The following is a 15,277-nucleotide window of genomic DNA, read 5'->3' on the forward strand; positions in this document are numbered from 1 at the left end:
TATATATATATATATATATATATATATATATATATGAAGAATAAAGAGAGAGATGACCAGATTAATAAGAAAGATTGCTAGCAGAGTTGAGGCTTCAGTTGAGATCAGAAGGCCATTGATATATAATCTAATTTTGCCATTTTGTCCTCATCTCTGGCAGCATTCCATGTCATAGGTGTGGGACCAGAAAGGTGGACAGCTGGGTTTCCAGGGCTGGAATTTTACAAGGTGAGCACAAGAGAAGAAAAAAACGATAAGAAAGTTGGAAACATTGTGAAGTTTGAAGTAATGCACTATGGAAGCCAAACTGAATGGAAAAGGAGGCAAAGATCAGAGAACTTATAGATATTACTGATTAATTAAATCATTCACAAGTGGGGAATAGGCAGGTGAGAAGGCGGGGCTCATGGTAAAAGACCACTCATGCTGCCTTGACCTAACTTCTCAGATCTGTGGAAGCCCTCTCTGCACTCTTGGTAAGTAGCTAGTTAGACACATGCAGGTGTTGTCTGTGGCCTGTGCACAGTAATAGATGAATCCCCATTGACCAAAGAAAACCAATACTTCTCAAAAAACAAAACAAAAAACTAATGACTTCTTAATGGTGTGTGTGTGGGGGGAGGGGGGGTTGGACAGAGAGCAATGAGATCTCTGAAACTACAAACAGAATAATCTAGCCTTAAGAGCTGATTGAGGCTTCATTGCCTAAAAGTGGAAATGGAAAATTTTTGCAGGCTGTTAAATCACCCGATGTTCATCCTTTTCTATTGCTTATACCTTTTCGTCCCTTTGGGAAACAATTTAAAAAGGGTCAAGTAAGGGCTGGCAGGTGGCGTGGTGGTTAAAGGTGCTGGATCCCCACATGGCCAATTGCCGTTCAAATCCTGCACCTGGCAGCTTGCTTGCTTGCCTTCCCTTTCTCTCTCTTTCTGGTCAAATAAAAAAAAAATAATAATAACAAATGGAATTAAATAATTTTAAGAAAATGGTTAAGTAAAGAAGCCAATATCAGGGGTTGCCTTCATGGAAGGGAAAGACAGTTTGGGTTGGAGTAAGGGAAAGACCTACTTTTCGTTGAACAATTTTTACATATTGTCTGATTTTGTATTTATTATCTACTTGAAAATAATTGCACAATGTCTATTGCATTTTTTTGCACATAAATATTTATCAAACAAAATTAGTGCAAGCACAGTGTATAGTCCATTGTGTCTTTGGAATTTGGATCTACCTGAGATTTCTTGATAGTAAAGGGATGTACCCACCTAAATTTTTCTCGCATTATTTTAAATAAACTAGACTCTCCTTTAGATTGCAAAACACACTGGATCTGGACTAGGATCCCCTTCACCATTTATCCCTGGGATCTGACACAGAACTGGCACTCAAATATATGATGCATGAATGAACCAATGGACCTAGTAAGTGAAGCAGCAGTGGGGAATGAGGATCTTCCTAAAGTGTCCTTTCCATAGAAAGAGAAGAGGGAGTAGAATAGAAATATGTTTTTAATAATTTACTAAATTACTGATCAAGAAAAAAGACTTAAGGGCAAACCACTTACCCTAGGTTGTCTTTGTCCTTTGAAAAAACAAGAAAAAAAAAGATTCTGCTTTCTTTTGAATTTTTTGGAATAATCTAAACTATTACTGCTACTCTATACTTTGAAAAGAAGTAGTAATGAGGCAATGACATACACCCCAACAGATTTCTCCCACAAAATCCACCAACCCAAATTCCACCTTCCATCTCCAAGTTGTCCTAGTAAACGCTAATGCCCATTCCCTACCTCAACACTGCCTCTTACCTTTTGCTGATTTTAGACTGAGGTTTTAAAGAAAGAACATAGCTTCTTTGTTTCCTCTCAGAGAACACTAGACTTTCTAGCTTCCTTGTGAGAATCTGTAAGAACAGAAAATGCACAGTAGTACACTGAGAAGCTTTGAGAAGGTACTGAGACAACCTCAACATGGCTAATGAGTTGTTGGGTTTTGTGGCTCTGTTTTCTTGTCCATTTTATTAAAGTGCCACTTAATATTCAGAAATGCACTTCATTTAGTCATAAATAAAAGAACTTCATGAAGTCCCTTAGGATTCCTGAAGACTTTAGTGTTTAAGAATACCAGGCCAAGTCGAAAACTGGATTAGACCATACTGAGCAGGAGTTGTACATTGGAATGAATGGATTCTGAACTGGACCTCTGGTTCTCATGCACGCCTGAGGTTGACCCAGGAAGTGGACTTAGCAGGTCTGACCTCACTCAGGCAAGCTCAGGCCTTTCATTGGGACATTTGGTACTAAGTACAATGTCTATTGCATATTTTTTGCATATAAATATTTATTAAACAAAATTAGTGCAAGCACAGTGTATAGTCCACTGTGTCTTTGGAATTTGTATCTACCTGAGATTTCTTGATAGTAAAGGAATGGTACCCACCTAAATTTTTCTTACCAACAATTTGTGATGCTTTCTCCTCACAGCAGCTTCCTAATATGTCTTGAGGCCTCCTTCAGACCTTCCTCCATTTCTTTCATCCTTACTTGGAGATAACTAAATCTTGATCAACTGAAGGTCAACAGAGGCAGCATGCTTTTGCTAGGAGCAGTAAAATGTTTACATTCTTATGAGGAGACTATAAATGCCATAATATATACATGGCTTTAAAATTAATGAAAGGTTACAAAGGTGAGGGCTGAAAATCCTCTCCCTTAGCTGTAAAAGACAAGAGTTGGAAACAGGTTTATGTTCCATAGTTCTCATAACAGAAGGCTTCACTTTACTAGATTGACCCTTCAAGACATTTGCAGGCTTTCTCAAAAGGAATGATGGAACAGCAAAAATAAATTCTCCAACTTTAAAATGACATTTATAAACACCAAAATTGGAATCAGAGGAACAAAAGTTTAGGACTAAAAGAAAGTTAAAAATGGATAACCAGCACCCCCGCAGATAATATTAGTAAAGTTAGAAAACATGTAATACCATCACACTACACAAGGGGACTTCAAAAACTTCATGGAAAAAGCAAAGTTAAGGTATGAGTTTATTCTGGTGTAAAATTTTTTGAAAAACAATTAAAAAATTTTTTACTATAGGGTATGTGTGCTCACCAGAGACAGACAGACAGGAAAAAAGAGAGGAAAAGTGAGAAATTACTCCTTGAGAATGGCTATGCTGCAATCTCTCCTTTTCCATTCTTCTCTTCAGATTTTGGGCATGAATGCAAGCACATCCACCTGGTATCTTTCTCAAGCCACTAGTTCCAGGATTCAAACTGCACAGTCAGCCATGTAAGATTCAGCTGCCTTAACCACCATGCAACCAGGTGGTCCAATTTTTGGACAATTTTTACGTGCTGTTCTTTTGTAATATACAATTTTAATGAACTTTAAAAAGGCTTTTTGTAAAATCTGTTTGAGGGCACAGATCAAGTTTTACTCATTTCCGTTATCTCCCAGGATCTAATATTCTGGCTCACAAATTTGCCTTCTACAAAATGTCAGTCCCATAAAAATTATTTCAAATGTATCCCGTTTCCAGTAATTTCAGAGTCAAGCTACCTGAGACCCTTAGATGGAATCTTTGGGATAGTTTTTAGTTTTAGAAAATACTTGATACTAATGATTGACAGCAATGGAATTTAATCCCTGAAAATAAGGTTTACATTGAATCAGGAAATGTATCACAGCTGCTCTCCACACGATATTCATAACCAGAAAGTATAATGGTTAGATTTGGAAAGCCTATTGCATTGGGTGACTGAGGGAATTAAGAAATTCAAATAGAAAGCAACTTACAAAAAGCCAAAAATAAGGACAAAAAATAATACTTTAAAAGCTATGGCTAATACTAATGTTTATTTCATATGGATGGGCCAGCAGTACCCTAATAGATAGATTCATGGACATTTAGTACAAGTAAAATAGGTCTCTTCTCATAGATTTCTGGTAAAATGATAGCCATTTAAACATAGTTTTCCTTCTCTCTCTCTCTATTCTACTCTCTCTTTCTAGCAAGTGTTATAGGTAAATGGACTTACATGAAGTTTTATCACTTAGAAATAGCATGATTATTGGGGTTAGCAGGTGGTGTGGTGGTTCAGGTGCTAGACTCCCACACGGTCGACCGCAGTTCGAGTCCTGGCTTGAAAATCATGCTGGGCATATGTGTGTGCTTGGCTAAAATCCTCAAAGGAGAATGGAAGAGAAGGGACTGAGGTGTGGCCAATCACCTGGGGGTTGAATTCTCACTTTCCCTTTCACTGTCTCTCTCTTTGTCTCTGGTGAGCCTTATGGCAAAAACCTAAATATATATATATATAGAAGTGTCCAATGGGTTTCTTCTTGGAAAGAAAGCTTAGAACTAGAAAAAGGAAGATATGTTTCTTGTTACTGAAATCAAGAAATATGATGATTAATGGGAAGAAATATAAATAAGTTTTGTAATGATTCCCAATGGAAATTCTGTTAGAATGGCGTGGTGGGTTAATTGGACTCAATTTGGGTGGTTTCTTTCAATTTAGATATGTCTTTCATTAACTTATGATATTTTTGACTGACAGTCACTTAACAAATTTTTCTTGGATCCTTGAAGACTCATGTTTGTCTTAATATTTATTTAACCTGGTCATCAATTACAGTAGAATAAAGGGAGATGTGGATTCACTAAGGTAGGACTTGGCCAGCTAGCTTCACACCCAAAGCTATCAAACCTGGCTCTTAGAATACACGTTCTCAAGTCTAGCTCTTTGCTTAAAGACAGAAAAAAATCAATCAGGTGGCCTGAGGGAGACATTTCCCTATCTTCACTGAATACTGATGAGCTGTCAGTCTATTACTGAGGATCCTGCTGAGAAATGTGAACAATTGGAAGAATTTATCTGAGGACTGACTGACCAGTTGTGAAATTTAGCACCCAGTAATTGATTCTTAATGTGAGAAGATTAACTTGGGAATTATGAGTCTCCATGTGTGGAAAATGAGAGTGTATTCCCTTTGCTGCCATACGAAAGCTAAAACCCCAATCCACATGTCAACAGGTAACGAGTTTCCTGCTCAACGAAATGAACGTCCATTTCCCCCTTTCCTTTTCTTACCATTTCAATATACTTCCTTGGTCAGGTGTGTGTGTGTGTGTGTGTGTGTGCATGTGCGTGCGTGTGGTCATGTGTGTACATTTCCTAAAAGCTGGGGCTTTTGCCAAATGTATGCTTTTCCTTTTTATCTTCTCATAAAACTGTGTCTTGTCTATTCTATCCCAGCACAATGGAGATGTACAGCAAATCTTAGCTGACCCTAGTCCTTCTTATAGTAACAGTGATGGAAAATCCAGGCACAGAACATGTTGTTTTTGCTAATACTGCTCTTTAAATCTCAGACATTAGCTAAACTGTCAGCTAATTACCCCCTGGGTCCCAGGCTTTCACTGGGGCCTTCTAAAATATACAAACCCAAAGGGAAGGCAGGACGCCATTAGCACTACATAATGGAAGCAAACAATGAATGTGTTTACACTGCCTGGCTATTGACCACCTGCCTTCCCATCCCACCAGGCAGGTGTCTATATATAGAATTTCCTGGTTGACAGTCCTGCAGAGAGTGAGCCTCTCCTTTGAGTCTCACCATCTATGAATCTGAAAAGCTTGGCCCCCAAGACCATGCATCTCTTCTTACTTCAGCTGCTGATGCTCCTGCCTCTAGGGGAGGCTGGATGGCACCGGGATGGCCACCAAAGTCAGAGTTCTCTTTCTCTTGAGCTCCTAGGAAGAAATCGCAGAGAGCTCCCCACAGGCAGCCATGAGGAAGCCGAAGAGAAGCCAGATCTGTTTGTGTCTGTGCCACACCTGATAGGCACCAGCCCTGCAGGAGAAGACCAAAGGCAGAGAGAAAAGATCTTGTCCAGATTTGGCAGGTTCTGGAAGAAGCCTGAGAGAGAGCTGCGTCCACCCAGGCACTCAGATACTGAGCACTCCCCCGCTGAGACTCAGACTGTCCCTCAGCACATGGATGGCATGAAAAGGGAAAAATATCCTCTTTGGGAAGAAGCTAAGAAGTTTTGGCACCACTTCATGTTCAGAAAGAGTCCAGCTTCTCAGGGGGTTATCTTGCCCATCAAAAGCCATGAAGTACACTGGGAGACCTGTAGGACAGTGCCCTTCAGGCAGGTATGTGTTCTGTAAGGAGAGCAGATAAGGCTTTGCAGGAGTAGGGTGGACAGCTGGAATGAGTGGAGAGTACCTGCCAACAGCCTGAGTCTTACCTAACTCCAGATTTAGTCTTTGGGTATTCATTGAAATTTGGAAAGGTTTGGCCATAGTCTGTAACTTTCCTTCTAACTTTCCATTGTCTCTTGGTGTTCTGGAAATGCTGCAAAAATGGTATAATGGTACTGTCAATGTTGGTCATCATTCCTGTGGATGACATAGAGCTTTGTTTATGTTGGGGGTATCTATTTTGATAAGAAAACTGTACCCATAACTAGGAAACTGAGAATTTAGAGCAATTATGAGAACTCTGTAGCTCTATCTTTGCACACTAGTAGGATGTGAATGAGCAGGTTGACTCCATCTATAGAAAAGGTGAGATACCACAGACTCCTTCTCAAACACCCCCACATTATTTATAATAGTCTTAATCCCCATATTTCACACCTAACTACTATGCAGGTCTAAGAAAGGCTTTCTTTATAGCTTGTCAAAGCCACTGGCCTTTTAAAAAGCTATCCTAAGCCTCAAAGTGTGCTGAGCTTCTCAGGTAAAAGTTGCCATATCATTTCTCTATGGTATGGTACCATAGCAAAAAAGATTTGGTTTAACTTATTTCCTCATAAGCTTTCAAAAGATCATTTTGATGTAAAATCATATTCTTCCCCTTCGAAATGCTTTTCTTCTGATTTTTGTGTTGACTCTCTTGTGGTTATCATGATCAGTTCCACACTATTAAGACAAATGGACATTTTACTATCTACTTCCTCCAGTCCTGGCAACCTTTACATTCCAAATGTTAAATTAAAATAGAGAAATTGCATCGGGTCCTTAAACATGAAGATATTGAACCAAAAGCAATGCAGGATAGAGTAAAATTTTACAGTCCAGTAATTCTACGCAATTAAGCAGGCAGCATTATAAGGCAATTGACTGTGCAAGGCAGTGAAGTATTTTGCCTGAAAAGGCGAGGATATGTAACAATGACTAGTCAATTATCAAATAACAATGACTGCTTTGTTGGCCCATGTGCAATTAGAAAATTGCTCCTAAGAACCAGGCAGTCAAATTTCCTTTGAAATTCTTATTTTGAATTCTATTGCCAATTAAATGAAAAGTAAGGTGTTTGATGCTTATATATTTTGAAGGGCACATAAAGCTAGGTGAATGAGGTTGTGAGAGAAGCAAAGGTGATGTAATGCATCATGATTTGCAGGCATATGCGAGACAACTCTGCTGCATGCAACTTCATACATTTAAATGCACTGTAGGCCCTGAAAAATAATGAATGAAAACAATGTTCTGGCCTATTCTATGATCAATTGAACAAATGTGTACTGAGAACCTACTGTGCACAGTGCACTGTGAAGAATAGAATAGAAAGGTAAGACACATTTTATTACTTGTGTATGAAGACTGCAGTCAAAATATTTCCTATGGGTCGCATCCAATTAGACAGAATTTCTTAAAGTTTGGCATTTATAGAGTAAAATATTTTCATGCTGAGAGATTCCCTAAAGGCTAATTTAATAATTTACTCCATAAAGAAGTTTTGGCTGAAGTAACTCTAAGTCCTGTAGATACCATCGCTTGAATATTGCAAAATATATCTCAAATTGAAAGGCCTTGGGAACCGTAGTCTAGATTATCCTCAGATTTATAGTCTATGTTGTCTATATATAGCTTCTTCATCATGTATATTAAAGAAATTACTCGAGTTATGTAATGGTTATGTGTTTGCCTTTTAGACTGTCACCCATGAAGACTGTGAAGAAGTAGTTGTCCAGAACAATCTGTGCTTTGGGAAATGTGGGTCTATTCCTTTTCCAGGAGCTGCACAGCACCCCCAGGCCTTCTGTTCCCACTGTTCACCTGCCAAGTTCACCACAATGCACTTGCAGCTGAACTGCACTAGCTCTGCCTCTGTGGTCAAGGTGGTGATGCTGGTGGAAGAGTGCCAATGCAAGGTGGAGATGGAACATGGGGATGGACACCCCCTACAGGCTGATTCCCAGGAACCTTTTATCCCAGGAGTTTCATCCTAGAAAGCTATGCCACCATGACTTTTGAAGAGCAGAACCACAATAGCAGAGGTGCTGATTATTCAGTCTGGAAAAATTAAGAAGGGACCCAATGTTTTAAAGGAAAGGTGGTTTAGAAAGTAGTTGTAAGATAGCATGACTTAGAGAAAATGGTTCAGTTATGGATATCAGTACGTATTTGGGCTCTACTCTTGGCTCTGCCACTAACTAGATGTGGAATGTGAACTTTCTAAAATTTTAATGTAAAATAAAGGACTCAACTGAGATGATTGCTACATCCTTTCCATTACTAGTATCCCATGATCTCTTTTCTCTGAGTTTTGCTAAAAAGCCTTCTATTTAAAGGAAAAGAAACAAAATAGACCATAAAATTGGGCCTTTTTAATAGTTTGTCAAATCATTAGCAAAAAAGAAAATGAAGAAAAAAGAAAAGAAGAAAAGAAGAAAAGAAAAGAAAAGAAAAAAGGAGGTTATTGTGTGTGTGTGTGTGTGTGTGTGTGTGTGTGTGTGTGTGTTTTGAGAAGTTTTTGCTATAGGGCACGTGCGCTCACCAGAAAGACAGAGACAGAAAGCAAGAAATCACCCTCCAGGGGGGATGGCCATGTTGCAATCCCTTCTCCTCCATTCTCCTCTCGGGATCTTGGGCTCGCACACACATGCACCTGACTTGAGTTTAAGCCACCGGGTCAGGGACTTGAACCACGGTCGACTACATGGGAGTCCAGCGACATAGCCATTATGCCAACTGCTGGTCCCAAGGTTATTGTGTTTTTAAAAAGGATCCTTCATTCTTGTAGCTTCAACTACTCAAGTAGTGTTTTATTTGATTTCTATCAGATGGTTAAGTCTTCACAGATACAAGGAGTAGCTTGCTTGGTCGCTTCCTTTTTGTTTCCATACTCCCCATATAAACTTCTTAATGTCAGATCTTGGCTTTGAAGAAGGAATGTTGATGTTATTCTTAGTAGTTTACATAGAGTAACAAACATTGGTAGGTAAACCTTTATTATGGGAAGGAAAAACACATGATCAGTGCCAGGTGTAAAGGTCAATCCAGAGATGCTAATGTAAGTAACCACGAAACGTCAGTAGATGTTAAGTAAACCACAAATGATTTAAATTGAAAAAATTTATAGATAAAGTCATTTATTAACATGCATTTTTGGATGAAATAGTAAGGTATGGATTACTGGTTTGCAACTGTATAAAATGTTGTTACTAAGTTTATTTAACAAATGCCACAATTATAAATTCTGAAAATATCTTGAATACTTTAATGTATTAAATTCTAGTGTGTAAAGAATTCTGTAAAAATGTTATAGCATGCAAATATCTTATATTTTATCCTTATCAGCTTTGCCTGTCTCATATTATAAAGACCCTATCAGGAGATTACCTAGCTAGAAGCATTTCTGAAATGCCTTTATAGGCTTATGACACTGGCCCAAGGGTTTCTTCTGATTCTGTAAGCAGCTGTTTGTTTAAATCCTTCAATCACTGTCTTTTTATAAATCCCTTTTCTGCCCGTATTTATTTGTACGCATATGTTGTGCAGAAATGCCTTTCCCCAACCAGATTACTTTTTCTATAATGATTCTTTAAAAATTCATTAAAAAGATCTTTTAATCATATCGGTTGTTTACTTATAGCATGCGTGTGCATACATACACACATACATGCTTTGCAGAGTAATGACTGATTTTTAAAAAAATCTATTTGTAATTTAATTCTATTCTTTTAATCACATCATCTAACATGGTGTTCAGAAGAAGCAAGATGTATTTATATTTAGTGTGTATTATGCAACACATCACACTAATAGAATATGAGCTATATGGACACACGTGTGGTATTTACATCAGAGTATATTATACCCTTTGGTGGTCAAAGACAACCTAATTGGCCAAGATATGGTCATAAGGATAAAATTGTTAGGCATTAAGAATATCCCAGCTGGTCAATATATTTTGGTGCCAAAAGCTATTGAGCAGCTGTCTGATTTGCAATGGCTGAATCCTGATTGTGCAAATCTCTCTCTGCCAATTGGACTCTCCCTTTCCTCCTTACATACTTGCAAATCCCTTTTATCTCTCTTTGCAAAAGACTCTGAAACCCAAGCCCCGACTATTCCATTTTATTAAAACTCTGGTCTGCTCTTCCCTCACATGTAAATTCAAGACAATAAAGCTGATAGTGGTATCAGAGTTTACATTCACGCAGTAATCACAGAAACCGATGCACAAACCTCCCAAAATTACAAGGGTATTTTTTAACCATTTTTACTTATGACACATGTGCTTCTCAGTGATTTGACATAATATACAGGAACCAAGAAACACTACACAAATACGAGCATTTATCCACTTATCATGCTGTATATCTTACAAAAAATACACAATTAATCCTCAGGAGAACCATGTAAGGTAAGCAATCACCCTCTTTTTTTTTTTTTTTTTAGTAAGCAATCCCCCCCTTTTTTTTTTTTTTTTGGAGAAGTTTTTGCCCTAGGGCGTGAGCGCTCACCAGACAGACAGAGACAGAGAGACAGAAAGTGAGAAATCACCCCCCAGGGGGGATGGCTATGTCGCAATCCCTTCTCCTCCATTCTCCTCTCAGGATCTTGGGCGCACACGCACATGCACCCGGCGTGAGTTTTAAGCCACCGGGTCCGGGACGCGAACCGGGGTCGACTACATGGGAGTCTGGCGACATAGCCATTATGCTAACTGCTGGTCCCAGCAATCACCCTCTTTTATGGGAGAAAAAAAAAGTCTCAAAAAGTTTGAGCAGCTTGCCTAAGATCCTTTGGAGTGCATTTTACATTCATATAAAAAATATTTGCCCATTTTTCTCCATAAATTTATACCTAAAGCTTCCAGATATCTCTCCTGCAGGCCTTAAAGTTCATTTCTTTTTGCCTCTTGTCTAACGCTCATATCTTAAGGATATTGATGTTATCTCATGGAAGAAAAATCATCTTACATTCAAATAGTCTCAGTCAAACATTGCTCTGACTTGATTGTCCTGATGCAAGCCCACTGGTAAGTCTTGGTCTCATGTTCCTCCTGTTTAAAATAAGGCTATTAAGAATTACCTCAAGATAATGGTGTTGATCGAATGTAGATAACAGCGCTTCAGAGCTTCAGAGCCTATAAAACTACAAGAGGTTAATTTGTTTTTCTCCAGTTGAACTCCTTCTCCCCTCTCCCATTTGTTTTGAGAAATATAAAGGACAGGGAAGTACAAAACTATAACAGATTCTCAAGTTCCCATCACCAGAATAAAGAATTTACACTTTGTCACAATTTGCTTTCTTTCTCCTTAAAGAAATAAATCAATTCAGACACAAGTAAATATCCTTCCAGCCACCTGGTTGAGCACTACCTGCCAAGCCTTTCCCACTCAACCCTTCCCTTTAAGATTCCTGTTTACACTTTCAAGTCCTTTTCATGTTTTTGCAAATTTACTTACACAACCATAAATAATACATAGTACCATTTAAAAATATATGCTCCTTTATCCAGTAGGCATTTACAGTTGGCCCTTTTTATCTACTGGTTCAGTATCCTTAAATTTAACCAACTGAGAATTCAAAACTGTATTCAGAAGAATAAAAATAAAATAAAATAATACAACACAAAAACATAGTAGGAATAAAAAACAAATCAGGGGGCCAAGAGGTGAGTGGTGGTGAAGTCACTGGACTCCCCCCATGGCTGACTGTCATTCAGGTTCTGGACATGGTGGCTTGCTTTCTCATTTTCCCTCTCTCTCTGGCAAGTGTACATGCCATAGAACAAATTTAAAAAATAAAAATAATAATTGGGACCAGCAGATGGCATAGCGGTTACCTCATTGGACTCCCACATGGTCAACCACAGTTAGGATCCTGGACCTGGTGACTTGAAAATCATACTGGGCACCTATACATGCATATCCAAGATCCTGGGAAGAGAATGGAGGAGAAGGGATTGTGGCGTGGTCGACCGCCGCTGGGAGGTTATTCCTTGCTTTCTGGCTGTCTCTCTTTCTCTCTCTCCAGCAAGTACAAGTGCCTTAAGGCAAAAACCTCTCAAAATAAATAAATAAATAAATAAAATTAAAGGAATAATTCTAAGCATTCTCCCACCCAAACCAAACCAAATCAAAACAAAACAACAAACAAAAAAAACCCAGCACAACTATTTTCATAGCAGTTACATTGTATGAGGAATAAGTAGACCAGAGGTGATTTAAAGTACGTGGAAGGATGTGCATAAGTTACATGTAAACACTATACCATTTTACATAAGGGCTTGAGCACCTTCAGATTTTGGTATCTGTGGGAGTCCTGGAACAAATCCCCAACAGATACCAATAGAACACTGTATTCGTCTACCTACTATGTCCAAGGTAGAGTTCTGTTCTATGAGCAGAGACAGGAAATAGGTCGGACAAAAATCTCTGCTCCTATTGAGCTAACATTTTAGTGGAGGGAGACATGCAACTTGATAATAAATCAATTTATCAGTCAGCTGAAAAGGAAAAAATATAAAATGTCTGGAAATGGTATGCAAAGAATTAAAACAGCTTAGTGTGCTAGAGATAGATTATTTTAGATTATGTGGTCTCTGAGAGGGCAATATTAAAGCTGTGCACGTTTAATATTACATACATGGTAACTTCTGAATTATTCTAGAATGGTCGTTTTCTCTATACAGAAATTCAGTTTATTTTTAGAATAGTTTGTAGAGGTTTTTCTTTTCTTTTCTTTCTTGCTTTTTCTTTCTTTTTTGGAGAGGTTTTTGCTACAGGGCAAGTGTGCTCACCAGAAAGACAGAGAGACAGAGAGACAGAAAGTGAGAAATCACCCCCTGGGGGGGTTGCCACTCCTCAATCCCTTCTCCTCTATTCTCCTCTTGGGATCTTGGTCACGCACGCATATGTGCCCGGCATGAGTTTAAGCCACCGGGTCTGGGACTTGAACCGCGGTTGACTACATGGGAGTCCAGGGACATAGCCATTACGCTAACTGCTGGTCCCAAGATTTTTATTTTATATTTTACCTCTAATCTAGAAACCTGGCATTAATTATTCTCAATAGTATATTTAGCATAGCTTTGATGCTTTATTTTTTGGATATACACAATTTCTTTCAAGTATCTATTTAATGCCTAATTAAGAATGTTATTTATTCTTACAGAGAATTTTTTTTCTCTATAAGACATTGTGCTAAGAACCTTGGGATATTCAAAGATATGCAAGATGTACTCCCTGTCACCCCAGAACTTACTATGTGGTGGCAGAGATAACATATGTGAGTTATAAGAATTATAAGATAATAATCATAACAAGGACTACTGCTTGTTGAGTCCTTACTGTCTGTTCGGATGCTTTGTATTTTATCTCCTAGAAATAGACATTTTATGATTTTTTTTTTCAAGGAGAATGAGAGCTGGAGGATCCACTCATTTGGTTCACAAATATGTATGGGTCTCTGAAGGCTCTAGTCACTGTGCTGGGTATAAGAAACATTAAGAAACATTAACAAATGAATATGATTATCCAAATATAATCCCTGATTTTTTTTTTGAGAGGTTTTCTTTATAGGGCGCGTGCGCTCGCCAGACAGACAGAGAGAGACATAGAGACAGAAAGCAAGAAATCCCCCCCCCCAGGGGGGTTGGTCACGCCGCAATCCCTTCTCCTTCATTCTCTTCTCTGGATCTTGGGCACGCACGCACATGCCCCCGGCGTGAGTTCTAAGCCACCAGGTCCGGGATGTGAACTGCGGTCGACTACGTGGGAATCCAGTGACATAGCCATTATGCTAACTGCTGGTTCCCAATATAATCCCTGATTTTAAAAAGCCTATCATTCAGCAACAAGTAGCTACATGTTTTTTGCTTGTCGTTTACTCTTTTATATAGCTTAGCATGCTGATCTTTCCACCATACCCCTACCCTGAACTCAAACACTACTTTTCCAGAGAAGCCTCTCTTAACCTCTGAACAAGATCAGGTTCACCTCTTACCCACCATTTTGTACTGCTGTATCCCTCTACCTCATAGCACTAGTCTTAGTTTATAATGACACCCTTATTTGTGTCATCATTAATAACATTGTAAACTCCATGGGAACAGAGGTTATGTTGAGGTTTCTTTTACCATTATAATCAATACTTAGGAAAGGGTCCAGCATATGGCAGGTACTGAATAATTATTTGTCTGTGTAAGTAAAAACCAACATCAGTGTATCCCATCTATGGAAGACTTATGTCAAGCACTGTGTCAAGTGCCTTGTACTGAAGAAAATATGAATATTTCTTTCTAAAACATTGAAGGGTTTTTAGCTAAAGGAGATTAAAATTCAAGAGGGTAGGGGCTGGCAGGTGGCGTGGTGGTTAAGGGGCTAGACTTCCACATGCTGACTATGGTTCAAGCCCCAGGTCTGGCAGCTTGTTCTCTCACTTTCCCTCTCTCTCTCTGGTGAGCACATGGGCTCTATAGAAAATTAAAATAATAATAATTTAAAAATATATAAAATAAAATAATTATTAAAAAATATATTTTTAATGAAAGGAGGTCATCTCCCCTTCTCCTCCGTCTACCTGAGTGCAGGATAATTACCTTATCAGCTCAGGATGGAACCAGTGGGGTTAGAGGAATTTCACAGTAAACTTGACCACCTTCTCATGGTTTCTCTGTTGCAGCCTGGGACTGCTTGGTCCTTTGCCCTGTCACGTCTAAATTTATTGTTCTTTATTGGGTATGCCATAGAAGCTGGGATGCTAAGCCAGTGCTTTGAGAGATACTATTGAAATCAGGTCTCTTCTGTTTAAAGGGCAGCATACATTAAAATAAATATGTCTACTGGGTTTTATTTTGTTGATCTGATTTGTTTTCAAGACAATGTCTCGGCTAAGACTTTATGAAGGTTGAGAAGAGAAATTATTTTTTATCTCCTTCAATATGTAGCATTTTGTTTAATCCTCATGAACCCTATGAGGTAGGAAGTACTGAAGATCCTTAAGCTCAGAGGGAGCTTCGAAG

The 15,277-nt window shown here is 38.6% G+C and overlaps 1 protein-coding gene across 1 annotated transcript; it reads left to right on the forward strand.

Annotated features, from left to right (window-relative positions):
• The first annotated feature begins 5,658 nt into the window (after positions 1-5,658).
• CER1 (cerberus 1, DAN family BMP antagonist) lies at positions 5,659-8,643 on the forward strand. Its single transcript, XM_006163837.3, has 2 exons — positions 5,659-6,165; positions 7,953-8,643. The coding sequence occupies exons 1-2, from the start codon at positions 5,659-5,661 to the stop codon at positions 8,247-8,249; spliced, it is 804 nt and encodes a 267-aa protein (XP_006163899.1). The 3' UTR covers positions 8,250-8,643.
• The last annotated feature ends 6,634 nt before the right edge of the window (positions 8,644-15,277 follow it).

Source organism: Tupaia chinensis, unplaced genomic scaffold (genome assembly GCF_000334495.1).
Source record: "Tupaia chinensis unplaced genomic scaffold, TupChi_1.0 Scaffold143247_2, whole genome shotgun sequence".
Lineage (NCBI taxonomy): Eukaryota > Metazoa > Chordata > Mammalia > Scandentia > Tupaiidae > Tupaia > Tupaia belangeri.